The sequence below is a fragment of the Aptenodytes patagonicus genome, chromosome 3, assembly GCF_965638725.1.
Source record: "Aptenodytes patagonicus chromosome 3, bAptPat1.pri.cur, whole genome shotgun sequence".
NCBI classification, from domain to species: Eukaryota; Metazoa; Chordata; class Aves; order Sphenisciformes; family Spheniscidae; genus Aptenodytes; species Aptenodytes patagonicus.
Window position 1 is genome coordinate 90797398 of NC_134951.1, and position 19240 is coordinate 90816637.

A 19240-nucleotide genomic window follows, 5' to 3' on the forward strand; every position below is an offset into this window, starting at 1 on the left:
TTCTGAGTTTAAAATGCAGTTTACTAGACATATTACATTCTGAGTAATACACATACAAATAGGTTTCTAGGCACTTCATTTGCAAGTGAGATTCTAGTGTGGCCATTAATGGCTGCATACACAACTCTTGGGAACAAAAAACCCAAAAGAAAATATTTTATTGAATGGTACGAAGGATTGAGAATATTAGTTTTGAAGTTCAATCCTCTTAAGAGTTCTACAGTAACCAAAGACAAGAATTCAAGAAGAAACTCCCAAAATATTACCATTAACCATTCAAAAATATATATACCAGGAAGAAGCAGTTCAGAGGACTACAGCTTTCATAGGGCAAAGCGCATGCAGTAAGACTACATAACAATACGGTTACACACCTCTAAGAGTTCCACATAGTGATCCTGAAAGTTGAGGAAGCTACTGAAGTATCAAACTATTTTGTCCAAGACTTGTGTTTTTACAGTTGCACTGAAACCATTACTGAGATTGAGTCTTCAGCTTCCTTAGAGACAGAGAAATACTCTTCGCTACTAATTTCATTTGCGTTTGTACAACCAGATCAGGACATGGGGATAGAGTTACATCAAATCATGTGACTAAATTAGATTACAAGTTGCAGAAAAAAGAAAAGCTCTTTTCAAAAGCATCCAGTGCACTTAGCATTATCACATTTTATGGAGTACATAGTCTACTTACTTTACTGGTCATATTGCAAAAATTATTTCATCTATTCTTGCATTTGTATGTGATTTATATGAAGAAAATGTGATCCTCTGCACTTCGACAGTAACTGTATGATTGATGGCAATATATTTAAACTAACTGTTTATATGAACACAAAAGATTAATCAAAACAACTGCTCTCCAACGTCTGGGGAATTTAATTTTCAAAAGGAATATAAAACTGGTGCATTAAGTTCATGACTTGAGCAGTTGCACATGGAAGGCTGATGCAATTACCTGTAACATCAGCTCACAGTCATCTCTTCCAACAAAAATCATTTCTCGCGGCAGCCTATGGCGGGTGCCTCCACTGCTCACCAAAAACCAGGATGTTAAGCTCATTTTCTGCTTAGATGATAAATCCTTGGCAATGCTACGTCATCCTGCAGCGAGAAAGAGAGACAGAGAAATTCATTTTAGTTATTTTTAGCTACAGTTCCTGCTTAGCAAACACCATGAGCAGAATACAAAAATCCCCTGAAAATACAGCATTCTCAATAGCATGTACTGAATCCAGCAATCACAGGAAGTGACAGGCTCCAGATTTACATAGTCTGAGGCTTCATGCAACTAGGCAAATTTAATCGGAGGTAAGCTTCTTCAAAATGAGCAAGCAGCTAGTTAATGCCAAAGTCATACGTCAAGTTGTCAGAAAGCTTTTAACATTTGACCGCTTATTATCAAGATAATTGCTACATTCATGCTTTGCTATCACAGCCAATAAACAATGCGGCAAATGTTCACAAAATACAGCAAGTAACTTGCATGTGTGTCATTACATTTTCCTGCAAAAAAGAACTACCTCATTTGGTTTTAAGCTCCAAGTGAAAGCTTAAATTAAAGGAAGTTTTGCTTCTTATTTAATGCTAGAGTTTCTCAATAAAATTTACATCCTGGAAATTTAACAGTGTACATTTAGAATTGTAAACAAAGCAGAGCAAAATGAACAATTTAGAAGTTATTTATAAGTAATAAAACTGAAAGCAATGTTCCTACAAAACTTTACCTTAATTTTCCAATAAACAACATGATATACTACATACTTACACAGAAAAAAGCCCACAGCTATTTAAAATGTCATAAAATACAAAAGAAAACAAAACTTGAAAACTGGATAAAATCTTTTATGGAAAACTTCTTCACAGAATATGGCCTACTTGACACTGGACAAAAATATGATTAAAAGCACTCTCCAGAGTAAATCAGTGGTTGATACTTGGAAAAGCCTTTAAGAAGTATTCCAAATCTCTCTTTAAGAAAAAGCAAGCCAAAGCAATAATTTCATTCATTCGTTACCACCCTGTATTCACTAAAAGAGAAGCTAAAGAAAATAAAAAGCAACCAGTCTGCATTCCTCACAGTACCAAATTGCTGGCATTTCTCTTCTCTTTTATTTATATGTCATTTAGTGAAATTATGCAAGGGTAGCAAACGTACTCTAAGTAGACATAAGCCTGTAGCAGACTTGAGCATAATAACAAGAATGCAGCGAGGTTCTCAAAACCAAGACTAACATGTAAGCACTGAGTAAGACGACAATGCCAGCACTGCCCCATTAGGCAAACTACAATCAAGGAGAGACACCACAAATTATGAATACTTATGAAGAGGACTGAGTTAGGCCAAAACTGCATCTGAAAATGACAAAACAGACATTTACAAAACAGTAAGTCGAAAGCATACCATGGCAGGTGATAAAATGAACCAGCAGAACTGTCAACTCAGTTAAAAAAAAAAAAAGCAATTCAAATGGAAGAAATTAGAAAGATTCGATGTGCTAAAGATTTACTTAATAAAAAAGGAAATATGTATTGCAACAAAGTGTTCTCTTATACAGTGATACCTACAATAGGATTATCTTTCCACAGCTGTATCACAACACATTCTTCAAATTAAACTTATGTTCTCCAACTCAATGGAAGAAGTGATACAGCATCTCTATTATTCCTTATTCATAGAAAATATGAAGACTACAAATTAAATCTACAATAATAACTTGCTGAAATCAAATTTAAGACATCTAGTTACCAAATAAGTGTTTTAATAATTAAAATATTTGTATTTTTAATTTAACCTAGTTTAAAACTAGAAGATAAACTAGGTCAATCAAATGACATTTTTCTATTCCTTTTAAGAAAGGAAAAGCAAGTATCAAAAATGGCTAGCCTAGGTTCCAGCTTTTAACGAGTAAATTAAATGGATGTTTGACAACAAGCATGCTGTTCAATATCAAAGCTCCTCATTCCATTTATATTTTACTGCCTTTTAAATCTCCCATCTGCTTTATCATAACATTTACACCATTTGGCCTTCCTGCTCTAATTGGAAATTCATATGAAAACCTCCAAGAGGATATAGACTATTTGAAAAAGTTCTTAGTCAAATACTATGTTTTAGTTTACATAGGTAGACTGTCAATAAAGGAGAAAAAATATTTTTATTTATAAAACAGACAAGTAGGTCAACAATTACTGAGCTAGAAAAAAAAACCCAAACCTCCCACAAATGATAAAGCCTGACAACAAACACATTAAATTAAGCTATCTGAAATAATTTTATAAAATGTATTATACAGAGCAATCATTGCCACACAGCTTGGCAGCACATTTGTAGTTAAAAGCCCATCATCATTTCTATCAAAGTTAATAATGTTGTTCTTTTCAAACAGTGCTGTCTCGACTGCGACGAATCATCAGCCTAGATACATATTTTATTTTAAAGTTTTCTTTAGAATAAATGAATGCCTTTGATCAAAGCTATGCTGAAATTCTGCATAGCAAAACTGGCTGAAAACAGGATACAGTAGCAACAGTTACTTAATATCAGAACAAAAAAGTGCATTAAAATTTTGATATGAAACTGCATACTTATTAGTTATATAGACAGTATATGGACAATTACATTGCTCCTCGAAAACTTCATGAAAGCTAACAATATTTTTAATAGACTGCTGTATTAAGAACTCTGGCTGTAGTATTCTGAACAATACAGGGATGAAAGATTGTTCACTGTCTAGGAGATACCCAATTAAATTACTATATGACAGGTGCAAAATCATCATCAGAAGTGGCTCTTTGCACAGTGTAAATTTAGGTCATGATAATTCTTGCAATGAGATGTTATGGATACTAAAAGGTTACACTGGGTTCAAAAAGCAATAAGCATTCATGGAAGAAAAAATTATCATGCCTATTACATGCAATGACCCCACTTATAGCTCAGGAACTGCATGCGCTGTGCATTTTGAGAGGCTAGGAGTGTGCTCTAGTGAAGTTTCACTTGGTATCATCCTAGTTAATAACCTCTCTTCCTTACCTAGCCTTTGTTTATGGGGAACGGGATACTGGCCCAGATGGACCTGTCTTACTCCAGTACAGACTACACTTTTTAGATGAAGTATTTACAAAAAATACTATGATTTTTTCCACAGAAAAATGAATCTTAAATGCTTTATTGAAACATTTTGTTTTATTAGCCATTCCTAATACGGCAGTATTGTGTTGTAATCTTTAAACAAACTAGTAAACACTTCATCATTAAGACTTGATCATTCAAAGCAATACTTCATTCTAGATACCTGGAAGTCAGTTGCAGAGACATCTATTGCAACTGCAAAACGTTTCCTTGTCTGCAGAAGAAACAGCATTTTATGATGAAGGACTATGAATTTCAAAAGGCTGTAACCAGTGTGTAAGAATGAACACAGGGGTAATAAGTCATTTGAAACAGATGATGCAGCAACAGGGAAACTGGCTGCCTCATCCCTGTAAATATAATTCAGTCATAAGAACTAAAGCCCTGCACTATGTAGCCAAAAGATGGGTGTAACCAATTTCAAATATGTCTAGAGAAACACTGCCAAGATTATAGTTTTGATACAGTAATGTTATTGTAAGGAAAATCCTTAATAATCTCACATTTGAGAATTTTGCCCGTAACTGAAAACAGCCAACTGTTTTCTCCAACTAAACTATTAGTGAGTACTAAGACACCAATCCTACAAAGGAACAAAAAGCTACGTTTAAAATTTAAACTAAACCTAATATATGCCTGAAATTCCAACTCTTAAGCACTGCAGTCCTCCATATTAAGACTGAAAATAGTATAATTTTAATGGTACACAATTATCCTATTACTGTACAACAAATTTTATTTAAGAATATTTTAAAATAACATTAAAAAAAACCTGCACCAAGCTGAGACACAGTACTGACAAAGCTGGAAGCCCTATGTTGCCCATTATTTGCCCTTATAAGTTCCTGTTTCCAGCTGCTAAAAATTTTGCTAAAATGAAGTTTACCTTCTCGTACAATTGCCTAGCATATTTGGGGAAGCTTCAGAAGAAATGACTCAAACATTTCCAAAACAAGGTTACAGGAAAATATTCTATGTTACTACCTTTAAAAAAAATTATAAGTAGTACCTCATATATGCAAATTGATAACTGAAATGCGACAGGAGGCCTTAGTATCAGTTTGTACCTTTTACTATTGCTCTTGTGCAAATCTATCCAAATGCAGACAAGCAATAGGCTTTTGAAAACTTTCCATGTGTATATTAGTTCAACAAGTACAGAGATAAATTCTCTCAACACATCTGCCTACACAGAGCGTGCTCCACAATTTGCTTTAACTACCTATTTTTAATGTTATACTGCCAGTTAGAACCAAAAATAGGGTATCTTTCGCCAGTACTCTCAATTCATCCACTGTTGCTGCTAGAGAACAAACATGAGGGTAGAAGACCCAGAAGGAGGTAACACCACCACACCTAGACAAGACACTTGAGCTGGAGCTTGGCAGACTCTGGAATGAGGAATCAAGAAAGGCAAACATCAGGTATAAGCCATGACAAGGGAGAAAACAGAATTAAGAGAGCACTAATGGAGCCAGTAATGACTGCAGAAGACCTGAAGTTGAAGCTGATTTCCAAGTCACAAAGAAATGCTGTCAGCAAACAATGCCCACTGGAAAAGTACCTACCATGGCTGCTTTATTGACTATCCAATGTAATTAAGGATACTAATGCCAGCAGTTCTATTTTCGACTGAAATGGAGAAATCTATGCTACAGAAAGAGCAAAGTGAAGGTAATTCCAACCCTGAGAAGATTACTGTATCAATACAAAATTGATATTAAAAAGTAATCTATAAAGATAACAGATTTAAATCTAAGAAGTTATAAGTGGAAAACACCACAATAATATTGTTTACTCTGTAAAACACTCTGAAGTTGGGCAGTATCACAAGCAGTGTTCCATGTGCAATCAGAATTAACCTTTTACATACATGCATTAGAAAATAACCTTTAAGTATATTACCACATAATATTTTAACCAGGACCTCTACCTTATTCAGGTTAAAACAAAAAGCTTAACAGTCAAGTAATCAGTATTTGTTTTCTCCTCTTCTCATCAATTGATTAGCCTGTGCCTTATTTATTGCACATGACTAAAAACCCTTTTGTGAATTATTAACTTCCTACTGACTTTATCTGCCATGCTCATCACCAGAGCTTGAGAAATTTGTTAATACTTACAGTAAAATCTCCACAAAATCTCTATAAAGGATTTATTATAAATGGGGAACTGTAGAGAGCACTTTTTAACACTAGAGTATCTTAATCTTGAGTATTTAAGTTCCAAAACCATCAGCATTTCTTCTTAAAGTACCTAGTTTTACACAACGCTACAGGTGTTCAAATTGTCTCACTTATTTGTTACAACACTGAATGCCTAATTCTTTTGCAAGTAAGGTTAAACCACACGTAGGGTGGCTAGAAAATTAAGACCACCTTTCTAACATACAGGTAGATGACTCATCTGCCATCATAGGGACTATAAATACAAGAAAATAATTCATACTCTAGGGTAGCTTCTAAATGTTTTAGTCGTGAAATTATCCTTGGTGCTTTCATAATCCCCTGCTTCTTTCACTTCTCACATTGCTGTCATCCCAGAAAGGGAAACGGAGGGCTCCACAGACAACAGCCTCCTGGCTGAAACTATTCTCACCAATTCCTAGGGCTAGTCCATCAAGTGAATTTATTAATAAAGCGGGTATCTTGTGCAGGGGGTGGTGGGAAAAAAAGCATGGGTGAAGAACCTTTAATTGGGAACTGGAATTCAATCTACATAAGCCATCCTTCATGCCACAGTAGCATGCAATGTTGCTCCTCAAAACCCTTAAATAAATAAATACCCGTCTAAATTAAAGTGCTTTAGGCTAATGATCAATAAAAATATTTCTTGAAGAATTTATGGACCTTCTGAATTCACAGTGTACTTCACAAGGGGAAGCAAGAAAACTTCAGTGTTGGCCTTTGCTTGCCAAGCAACATAGGATACAGCTGTCAAAGTTTAGCACAGTGAAAAGACACTCCCCAAGTAATGCTTTGGTCAAGTCGCTTTGGTCAAGTCACGTTGGATCAAGTTGTCAAGTGACAATACTTTTCACTTTGAGGCTTAGGTTAGTGTCATAACAATATCCATAAAGGTTAATAAAAATATACCCTTAAGAGGCTGTAAAAAAAAAAATTAATAAAAAAATTAAAATCAATGGAAGCATAAATGAGGTAAATTACGCTTAAAAACATTGAAACTCTTCACCAACATCACCCAGAGAAGATGAGCTCGCATACTTAGGAAAACTGACCAAAACAATCCTAGATTTTCAGCAGTTGTCGAACAAGCTAGAAGTGCTATTATCGAATATTTCACTGACTGGAAAATTCACCTGAACACATCCCTCTCAAAACATTCAAATGCTATATACAGCCCTGAACAAAACTCTGTTCCCATTCACACTGATATAAAGAAATATTGCTATCAGTTATAAAATTAATGACAATTTCATGCAACTACTCGAGAGTTACACTGACATAACAGAGTAGAACTGGATGGCAAGCATGCAAATAGGTAAAGTGGAAGAAAACAGGAAACCCAAGGGAAGAAAAGTGAAGCATCCATTCAATTTAGCTCCCTTGCTCAAATGGGGAACAGGAGTACATTTAGGGTGACTGTCGCTATCACTAAACCAAAACACCTCATAAAAATCGCAGTCCTCCTTGGTCTGTTGGCTTATCTCTTAAACTTATTAAGGTTTAGCTGACAAGGCAACTGAACAATAGCCTCAGGTATTCATTCTGCTTCTGAAGTATTTGACCTGTTCCACCTTAGCTCAAATATCCAAATTTGGCCACAATTTCTTGAAAAACAGATTAGCAAATCATACTGAAACCTTATACTACATCTAAAATAGGTAATTTTCAGCATCCATTGAAAGATGTAGCCATGACTAAATTCTACAGAACAAGGGAACCACTGAGAGCAAAGAAACCATCTTCACCACCACCCTGCAAAACGGTTCTCCTCTTTTTGCCCCTCCCCCCCCCCTTTTTTTTCCCAACACAGAGATGGAGGAGGAAAAAAGGCAAAATAGAGTATGTAAACTTCCTTGAATCTTAGTCTACAGAATCACCTGGGCCTTTTGTTTACAAACAGAGAAAATCATTCACTTGCAACATCCGCTAGATCAAATATTTTAAAAAAGATTTTTTTAAAAAGTTATTTTAAGCTTAAGAAGAAAAAAAAATTAGATATAATAAAACATAGAGCAGAAACGAAAACCACAGCAAGAAAATGCCTTTATAAAGCATCAGGAGATCAAGTTGAGTCATGCCCCCTGCTTTTTTTTTTTTATTAGTACACAGGTATCCAACACAGGTAGTTATGCACATTACCTATATTACCTATCATAAAAGACTAACTAAAACAACAAGAGTTAGAGTTCTACCAAATCAATAAAGCAACAGCAATGTTTTTCTCAGGGGGTCTCTGGCTAGGAGAGAAAGGAAAAGGAAGAAAAACCAAACAAAAAAAAAAAGGGGGGGGGGGGCAGGGGGGAAGAGACATATAGCCACACCTTCTGCTTTACAGCGATGAAGCTGGAGGGTACAATCTGGCACCCTGTCGATCTGGCCCTAGGGTCAGATTATCACAGCAAACTCCTCAGCAGCGTTTGTGGGAAGAAGCATTTTTTCCTCATATTTTAATTACAAAAAGGCATAAAAGCCTTCTAGCTGGGAATGCTACTAAGGATAGAGAGAGATTTTCCTCCTGCATTCAAAGAGTTTGAGATCTCTACAGAAGGGACCCAGATACTCTTCTTGCCCTACAAGTCGCCCCATGCGTCTGATGGAGTAAGGACAAGAAAGCAGCTCAGGCGGCTGTTGCCCTCTGTCAGTCAGCCAATCTGTCCTGTAATGGGGCTACAGCTGTGGGGCTGCACAAGCACCCCCTCCCTCCGGTCCAGGTCAGAATTAGGTCTATGTCTATTTTATTGCTGTGACACACAGGAATAGCTGTCAGAACAGCAACTGAAATAAACCCCTTTTTCTGCCAACAGTGCAGCTGCACTGAAAGTTGCTTGGGGTTTTGATTTTGAGGGACAATGACTTAAAAGACCATATCCTACTCCGTTTTTGATGTAATAATGACTAAAAAAAATAAGCCTGAGATCTTTTCCTTGCTATTACATCAACATACAAATACTGCAAACAAATGTACAAAAATAATGCTTACCTGATGGCTATCAATCATTTGAGTGTCACAGTATGCAAAAAGATATTATTTGTATGAATAAACAGTCAGGATGTCTACAACAAATATGAAGCAAACTCACACAATTGAAACTAAATAATCTCCCATTTAAAGCATCTAAGAAAGGAAAATTAAATGTTACAGGAACTATGAAGACAGTCATGCCTTTCCCTACCACAAAAGTCCCTTTTCCAAAAAAAGAGAAGGGATTGAGAAGCTACCAAGGGGCGGGGCGGAGGGGGAAACACCAACCCACACACCACAATTCCTACTAGAAGCTAGGAGATCAAACTGTATTAAGAACAGCAGATTGAAACTAAGACTTCAGCAACTTGACAAAAAGTAAAATACTGGGTTGTCTTTACAGAGAATACTGGTAAACATGCACATTCTTAAAAGACTGATTAGAAAACTTTGCACGAGACTGGTACTGGAAATAGTCTTACACAACAGTCATAAGCCTTTTTATGCATATATTGTCGTTATAATAATCAGCGCTACCTGAAGGTTAAATTTTTTTTAAGTTTTAAGGTATTCTCAGTCTAAACATTAGATTTTAAACTGTTAAAAGCATACTCAGTTATTAGCCACTTGGATAAAGCCATTAAGACTTCAAAAAAGTGATCCTATTTTATCCTTTGATAACAGACAATAAGGATATTTTGCATTTATTAAAGAAAACGGACAGCTCATTTTGCATTCCTAATCTTTACATTCATAAGCAAAAAATCATTTCTCATTAATGTTCTTCTTTGCAGCCTTCCTACACTGAAAGGCAATATTTTTCAAAAGCTGCTTTCAATAAACAGTCAAAATAAAGGGTGATGACTGCTTGTAAGAGTAGCTTAAGTTATGATCAAACAATCAAACGGTCATATTTTGTCCATCACTCAATTCAGATTAAGGAACCGCATAAAGAAAAATATTTTGAAGTTTTCCTATTTCACCATGATCGAACAAGGTCATCTATACAGAGATTAGCACACCCAGTATGCTAATAAAATGGTATATCTGATAAGTAGCCTTTAGAAATGATTGTGGCAAGCGGGCCAAAGAAACCATAACCAAATTGTCTTTGGGAAAAAGCTTCCTTCAATGAAAGCTACGGAAATACTTCCTCCGCCCGCTCCATATCAGACTGTATCATAAGACTATACTATTGCCAAGATAAGCAAACAGGAAAATAAATACATAAATACAAATCAGGCATTGCATTCAGGCGGAATGTAACCTTAAAGAAGCAGTCAAGTCCTCCTCCTCCACTTCCTATTCTCACTGCCTCCATCGTGGCATATTCCAAGTTATTTTGTAGGCTGTGTATGAAGAGGAGGTTTTATTTGCATTGGCCGAGTACCGACCACAGTCCTGAGCACTACTGAAAAGACAAACACCACTTTGCAAATAAAATTGGACCTCTTAACCTCCCAAGGGTGGTGATTTCACTTTCCCCAAAATTGTGAAATATATGGGGTTTATTCCATGTCCCAAGATACTTAGTAAGATTAAATTACATGCAAGGCAATGCAATTTTTTTCATTTTTAATACAGGGAATTATCTACTTTGTAGGTATGAAGATAAGTATACTCACCAAAGAAAAACATGTATTTAAGTAATTTGAACATCTATCTTTCAGTTTTCAATTCCTTTCTACTTCTTGACACAATGCATAAGTACACAGAACATGAAAATGGAAGTGATAGAGGACAATTATTGAAATCAATGTTACTGATCGCCACATCCATTCATAGTATTACAGGTATATAACTCGAAAAAGGTATTCGATTATTATTCTTTCCTACATCTCTACTGTAACATGAAAAACATATTTATCATTCCAAGGTAGGCTCCATACAAAATATTTGATACATTCTACCCTCTCCCTTATGGAATGCTTTGGAGCTTTTTACAAATATTCTCAACAGCCAAGTCCACAGATGTATTTTTCTTGGAAATACACTAAGTTGTTTGTTCCAAGACCAGTAACACAGGCCCTACATGAGGAAAAAAAAAAAAAGTTGGATGTACTTATTTTACAAAACAACCAAAGGCTCAAAATTTTGCCTTAAAGTTATAAGTCATGTTTGTTCTAGGCAATCTTCAGTCTGAAGACAGGGAGAGCGTGTGTGCACGCACAACCATAATAAAAGCTCATTGATTCTGTGTCATAATTATGTTGTGCTACATGGGTATTCTGCAAAGTATTTAACATCACGACAAGCTTAAAATCAAAATTCTTTAAAAATTAGCATGGTAGCTGTGATATAAAGAGAGCAGTTTTCTTCATGTTCGGCATTTTCCAATCTCAGACAAAAACATGGGACTTGATTTTTAAGATCTTTTCCTGATGAGAAGTCCTCTTCCTGGAGATTCATACAAAAATAGAGTAGAACAAGGCTTAAAATGCCTTATATTTTAATTATTTGTTCAGTTCTTTACTCACATCCCAAATCATTCAACAGAAATCTAGTCTTGCAGTTTGGAGTATAGCATTTCTTTAATGTCTGTGTCCTTCCCATCTCTCTCCTTCCCATGAAATGAAACTGAAAGGTCACAAATACAGCACACACACTTTCTCAATATATGATCACATGAAAACAGCTACCAAAAAGACAGTATTAAGAATTTAGCAAGACACGAAGCAGGGTAAGACATTTGCACAACAAGAATACCCATGGTTTTAATGATTAATATTACTTATTCCAAAAATTTTAAACCAGTCTGTAATTAGTACCTAGGAAATGGCTTCCCTGGAGAGAAGCTATTCCATATTTGCTTGCAGTGCCTACTCACTCCTTTCTTGTATGCAGCCAACAAACAGGAATATAGCTACTAGCATGGTACGTCTTAATTCTATTTCTTACGCTACCTCTTATTCACTAAATGTGATCAGTTACATGTGAAATTGTCACTATAAACTTTTAGAACTAACACATATAGTGAGTATGCAGCTTGACATTTTTCTGCAAGGACTTGTTTGAGCAGGTATATTACAACCCCTCAACTAAATCACAATCAGAAGCCCTCATTGCTACATAAGCAGAATATTTTCAGGTGGACCTTTATAAGCTGGTTTAAGAATGACTAGTGGTTTAAACCTGATTTGGTACAACATTAGCATACGTTTTGCAGAATACTACAATGAAAGTCTGGTTAACTTCAGAACACTTGGAGACCACTGGAAAATGCTTTTATTAGTATCATACCATAAATATTTTTAAAGGCTATTAAATGAATACAAGTGTGTCTTTCAATAGACAGAATTCTGGAATTCAAGTAGTTCTATGGGAGGAAACCTATATAGATTTTCCTTCATAAGTTCAGTAACTTTTTTGCCAATAAATAAATAAATAAATAAATAAAAGGAAGAGATGTGAAAGGGAAGGCTAAATGGGAAGAGCTCTGAACTCCACACACACTGCTCCAGGCACCAGACCAAACAAGAGGAAGTGGTACTATAACCCCACCCACAAAAAGGGATCTAGTCATCCCTTTCATTGGCACTTTAGTGAACAATTTTGGGGGTTTGGCTTTTGTTTAAGAATTACCCACAGTTACTACAGGAGTTACTCATTTTATGTCTCCAACAAAAAGATTTGACTGGGAACTTAGTTATGCTCAGCTGCAAAAAAAGTAAAGGTATATTAAGCAACACTGACCATGCTGCTGCAATAGAGAAATAGTCTTCTGGTTTACCAAAACTATTTTAAATCATTTTAACATAGAACTAAATATGGACAAAAGCATAAGAAGTTGATTAAGACAGCATCATCAGTTCCCTTTTTAAAGGCTGGAACAATTCACATCCTCTGTTCTTTAAATTACTCTACGTTTCCATGGTTTAAAAGTTATTATCACTATTGGTACCCACTGAGCAACACTTCTGATAGATTAATAAATAACACCTAACATCTTAGAGTAAATTAGTGCTGCATTTGTATGTTTGTTTATTTTGCCTTGGCTCTTCCTGGACTTTGTTTCTTGCATATTTCCTATTGAAAAGGTGGTAATTATTTATTTAGTCTATCTGTCACATACAAGACTAATATTATCTCTTGCTTAACCTAAAAGAGCCCAGTTCTGGCTTTCATTTTATTTCCGCAGACATATTTTTGAAAGGCATATTTCCTACTTCAAGCAAGAGTGTGTATTTTTTAAACAAATTATTTACGTTTTTTAACTGTATTCTCCTTCTGCCACACAGTTAGCAATTAAAACTTACTAAAACCATTTTTAGTTACCTGAGGAAGTGGGACTTAAGTAGTCACTCTCTTTCTGCCAATCGCTCCTCCTAACAGCAAGCTTTAGAGAGCTGGAGATTTCAGAGATACAAAGCTCCTAAAAGTTTTGGGAGAATGGAGGGCTGAGCAGAACAAGTTCAAAAGAACAAGTCCATCATCCCACTGGCAGAAACACTGCACTACGAGTTCGACAGTTCCCAGCTCCTTACAGCCTGCTGGCCGACCTGCGCTCACGTGGCTCCTCTGTGCTCGGCCTTTGCAGGATTATTTGCCATTCACGTTATTTTCCCCACAGCATGTTGCTGGTTCCCAACCAAGGCAGCAAGAAAGAACACATGCATGTTGAGACTCCGCACAGTTTGGGATACAGGGCACATCCCTGAGAAACCAGACATTACTTGTTCTCTTGCTTATGTTTTTTTCTCCATTTTATCTTAATAGGATTGCTTTACTTTGAATCAAAAGCAAACTGCTTTCCCAATGTTGCCAGAAATTCAGAAGTGCTTTTTTCCCTTTAGCCTTGGATGTATGTATTACAAGTTAGAGGGGGGGAGAAAGAAAATAGAAACATGTTCCCTGTACTTGGTCCACAAAATTAACAGGTTGAGGGCCATCCCATCCAGGCACACAAGCATTTTTAACAGAATGGGTGCATTCTCATGGTATTGCAAGTATAAACACACAAGAACCATAATGGATTAAACAGAAGACGTTTCAATAATAAAGGTCCAACCGTATCAGCCAATACATCCATAAAAGTGAAGCTTTACTGTTAGGAACAGCTGCTCTAGAATATACCAGTAACTACCAATCTGCTATCTTCTGCAGATAGAAAGGCAGTAGAAATTTAAAAGAATATTGAATATTCATGACAAAACAATTATCCTTTATTATTTGTATTTTAACTCTAAGTAGTAAGAAAAACTCCATGAACCACGGAGCTCCAAAGACTGACTTTTATTCCCACTTTCTCCTCAAGTTCAAAGTGCTTTTCAGACGTTTTTGCAAGTTTGGTTCAGAGAGAAAGAAAACACATTTTATCTTCAAATCCTTCCACAACTTTTAATATCTGAAAAGGTGATAAAATTCCAGTGTGTACATTGTATTCAGAATTTATAATGAGATCGGAGCAGCCTGTGTCCAAAGTTTTACTGGCTGAAATGGAGAAGTTAGCAGCTTAATTAAATTTAAAGATCTAAATATAGGAACAGCTTACTGGACAGCAGTATGGGATGTGAATTTATACTGTGGCACCTCTTCCTTATTAGCAGCTCCTGCATCCACACTTCCACTGCAGCAAACCTCAAGTAACCTACTTTGTGTGAACTGCCTCGTGTTCCTTGCACGTGCCACACAGAAGGACTTACTATGGAAAGTTAACACATACAAAGCTAATATACGGATTACCCTGTCATAAGCTGTTTGCATGTCCAGAACTTCACTGTATTGACTTATTTTCAACCTTAGTGTTGAAGACTCAACTGACAGGCAAATGCACAGTTTTAACCGTCATCATATAAATGCTAAACCGAAGAAGCCACGGTTCCACATCAGCCAAAGCCAGTCCCACTGCTGTCAGGATCCCAACCCTCTTGCCCTGCCCCAGCCACAAAGTCCCGACTACTCCCTTCGCCTTGGCTGCAGGACTCACGTGGCTGTGCAGCTGAGCTGAGCTATTTCAGCATGTTCAACTAGTGACAGACTAACTTGTGTGCTCCTCTCCACTCCCACAAACAAATGAATGGTTCCCAGAAGCCAACACACAGCAACCCAGCACCAAAGCAAAAGGAGTGGGGCTGTGCAGTTAGGGGTGGGAGAAAAAGGAAGAACAGGGCAGGACCAGGACAGCCAGCAGCCAGTTCTGCTTAGGCTGCTACGAGAACACAGGTCAATTACACCAAATCCACCTAAGCCTCACAGGACTTCTTATATTTAGACAGGTCTATAGTTATTTAGACAGGTCTATAGTAACTGTAAGAAATATTAATATAATTATTATTATTATTCAAATACAAAGTAGTTTTTAATATTTACCCATTACAGATTAAAACTATATACTTTTAAAAAAGATTCAGTGTGTATTTTTATTTTTTTCACTTGCCTCAACAATTTTTTATAACACATCACAATCCAATGATAAAATCTTTAGTCTCTCACCTCATGATACACTGATGCAGTCTTTCTTCTAAATCTGCCTTAGATCAGTGACCCCAAATGTGAATAAATATCTTGAAAAGAAAGAAAGGAAGAATTCCTATGGAAATAGCTATACAAATAAAACCATACACAGACATCTTTGAATAAATTTTTTTTGAAGGCCATGGCACTGTCCCCCCAAAAGCGCAATAGATAGAAAAGCATTATGCCTTACTATTTCTTGGTTTTGGAATGAAACTGCACCAAGGGAAAGACCCACAAAATACGGGAACTCAAGGATCTTAATCTGCTGAATCTAGTCTTCTCCCAGTGTGCTGTTTGAAGTAATTTTATGACTTGCACTAAAAATAACAGTATGTTTATTTTTATTTTTTTACTAAATCAAAGGTTTCAATTTGCCTCAACTGGGCAAGGAATGACTCGGGACTTCCTGGTTCACTGTCATGTCTTGATATTGATGTTTCAGCTTTTTTTTGACTGCCACCTTACAAAGGACTTTACTATGTGCTATAGGCTGCCGAGACAATATAAAAATAAAAATGAATTCACCTTGTCAGACATTTAAATAATACCCAGTAATATTAACCAGACCAACTGAAAATGGTTATTGTGTAGGTTACATAAACCAGGTAAATAGAATTAGAGACCATGAAAGCAACGTCAGAAGTTCTAGCAGAAAAAAACTTCTTGCTTCTTAACAAACTAGGGCTTAAGGCATGATGAATAAAAACTTTAAAACATTTCTACTATGTGCGGGTACTGAAATGTGATTCAGACATCAGGAACTGAAGCTTTTGGGTAATTTAGTTCCCAGTTCTGTTACAAACACTGACCTCCTCAAAGCAAGTAACCAGGCAGCATTTTGAAATGATACACTTGCAATGATAATCCTGCAAGAGATCAATGCAAACCAGATTCTGGAGTATCAGTCTGCCCTAAAGGGGGAAGTCAACTGTTGCTATTTTCAGTTTCAGCAACACAACACCTGAACACGTTTAACTTTGACAGCTGAAGTTGCCAATACAGTATGCTAAAGAAAATGCAGTCAGGCCACAAAAATGGAAAAAAGCAAGAGGGTGTGTTTGTTTAAGAAAAGCTAGAAAAAATACACATGCAGGATGCAAGACAATTATATGTGATTTACAAGTTGCAAATACTGAAGAAATAAATATTTATTCTAGGAAAAAAGAAAAAGACGCTACTGGATAATGCCAAGCAATAAAGTCCCTATAGCAAGCTAAAGAATATAATACAATAGCATTATATTGGGCCTTACACTGTTGTGTAAAAACAGATTCTGCCACACACTGAAGTCATCTGCGGTACCTGAAGATTCACTGAGTTCACCAAGACCTGGGGCAGACAACTTACCCATGCTCAAAGAAGTCAAAAATAAAATTTTGCATGAGAAAAAGAGTCAATAAAACTAATATGGTATGAAGATTCAGCACAAAATAAATTCCATGTGGCAAACTACAATTAATAGAAACAATACATTTTCTGCGATGGCTACCTTGTTTCAAATATTGTTACTGCCAAACTTTAAAAAAAAGTTTGTGACATCTCTAGACTTTCAAGTGATTGGCTCAAGCTATGCCCAAGCTTAAGTTCACACTGGCATTTTTTTTGTGTCAATATGTTCTTCCATTGCTCATTCTTGGGGTTTTTGTTTGTTTTTTAAATATTTATTCTTTTTTGCAATACACCTACTGACTATATCAAGCTACTCCTTTTCACTAATTCCAGTTCTGTGCCAGCAGCATTACCTTTCTTACTGTTCTCCAACTAGGAAGAAAACTGAAGAGAACAAAACCATGCAGTACCATCTACAGAAGAGGAAGAAGACAAAAAAAATTCGCATGTTCATCAGAAGCCTCTCTGCATCTCCCCATAAAACAAGTGGACACAATTCTCTAAATTACAAATCTGTTTTCAACAGATGAAACACAGTCACGCACTTCCATTCTTCAACTGGCATTTCAGACCTTTATGAATTTGCACCTCTTTTTGATATGCTACATCAGATATATCTGTAGGACTGATATTGGGCATGCAATTGCACCTCTCAAAAGAGCACTCAGCAAGAAAAAGTTACATATAGGATTCCTTGCAATATATCAGGACTGCAACTGGTCTAAAAAGAGATCACAAGGTACATTTAGAAACTGATGAATTAAGATTTGATTAATTAAAAATATGCTACAGAATTTGTGATCCAAATGGTAATAGTTAAAACTAAAAACATTTATTTTGACAATCAGGCATGAATTATGACAGACTTAGAACTAATTAATTTCACTAAGGTTCCTAAAGATTCAAGTTAGTGTAGACTTCACCAAAATAAAGGCACTACCCAATTATCTCCAATATGGCCCAATAAAATAATTAGCGCAATGTTTAAAGGACTACTAGAGCATGATGACTGGGCAGCATTTAGAAGAAAAATAGTTTTTGAACAAGACCTTCTATTATGTTTATCAGCAAGAACTGTAATAGTAAAACAAACACAAAATGACCACAGAGGGCAATATCATCTGTAACACGAAAATATTGTAGTGGTTCCATAATTCTTACATCAACCAGTTGCGATCATTCTTCAAAACTCTCTGCTAATCCAAAAGCTAAACAAAAAGAAGTTCTGGGTTCTCAGAGGTTCCTCAACGGCTTCCTGGATAATTTCTGCTTACAAGTCAAAAAAAATTTGTAATGGCCAGTTTCATGGTCAACTTGAAGCTAAAATTCAAGCTGTGTTTTTGACTTGTGAATCACCTCAAAAAGCAGTTCTTACAGGAAGGGTTTGACCCTCATATTACATGACTATCCCCTTTGGAAACCAAGTACAATAAAAAGAAAACATGATCATTTAAAGAATGGGGAGATGGATAAGCAGAAGTGTAATCTTCACTAACCTCACAAAACTGGGGTGGCTTTTTTGTGATAACAAAAATATGTAGGAAATAAAGAATTTAATTATTAAATTAAGCTCGTATACAGCTGAACAGGTATAAGACATGAAGCTCTGAAAAATATAAAAGGCCATTTTTATTGAAATGTCTTTTCAAGACATAGCTGAAGAAATGCACATCAAGTAGAAGGAATAATCCTTAATAGAAACTACACCTGACTCAAAAGTTGCAAGCAGAAAATACATGGAGACTAGCAATGCCTTAGCAGAAAACACCATATACGCTTGCACCTTTCTTATCTCCCCTTGGCACCAGGTTATAGCTATACTTGGAGAAAAGATACTGGGTTTGAGTCAGGCCAAAGGTCCATCTATGTGGCCATTCTTACACTCTTAGGAAAATTCCAAAGGAAAAAAAAAATTAAGTAAAACTGCAGTATTACCCATTAAGTGTCTTCTATTTAGTAAATTAAATTAAGTAGAATAATTCCTGACATCAAGGTTCCTGCAATGATACGGTTCCACAGGACTAAATAATCAGTTAAGTCATGGGGGACAGCGGGAGAAGGTGAGATTAATGAAAGAAAGAAAAATATACGTTCATGAGAAAACAGAAAAGAT

The 19240-nt window shown here is 36.0% G+C and overlaps 1 protein-coding gene across 5 annotated transcripts in view; it reads right to left on the bottom strand.

Annotated features, from left to right (window-relative positions):
• The window catches only part of CEP170 (centrosomal protein 170), a 105931-nt gene that overhangs the window by 81247 nt on the left and 5444 nt on the right, over positions 1-19240 (bottom strand). For all 5 annotated transcript variants that reach the window (XM_076334208.1, XM_076334207.1, XM_076334205.1 and 2 more), the window contains exon 2: positions 958-1103. In XM_076334208.1, the coding sequence (XP_076190323.1) occupies positions 958-1062 (105 nt within the window). In that variant the 5' untranslated portion in view covers positions 1063-1103. The remainder of the gene's footprint in view (positions 1-957; positions 1104-19240) is intronic.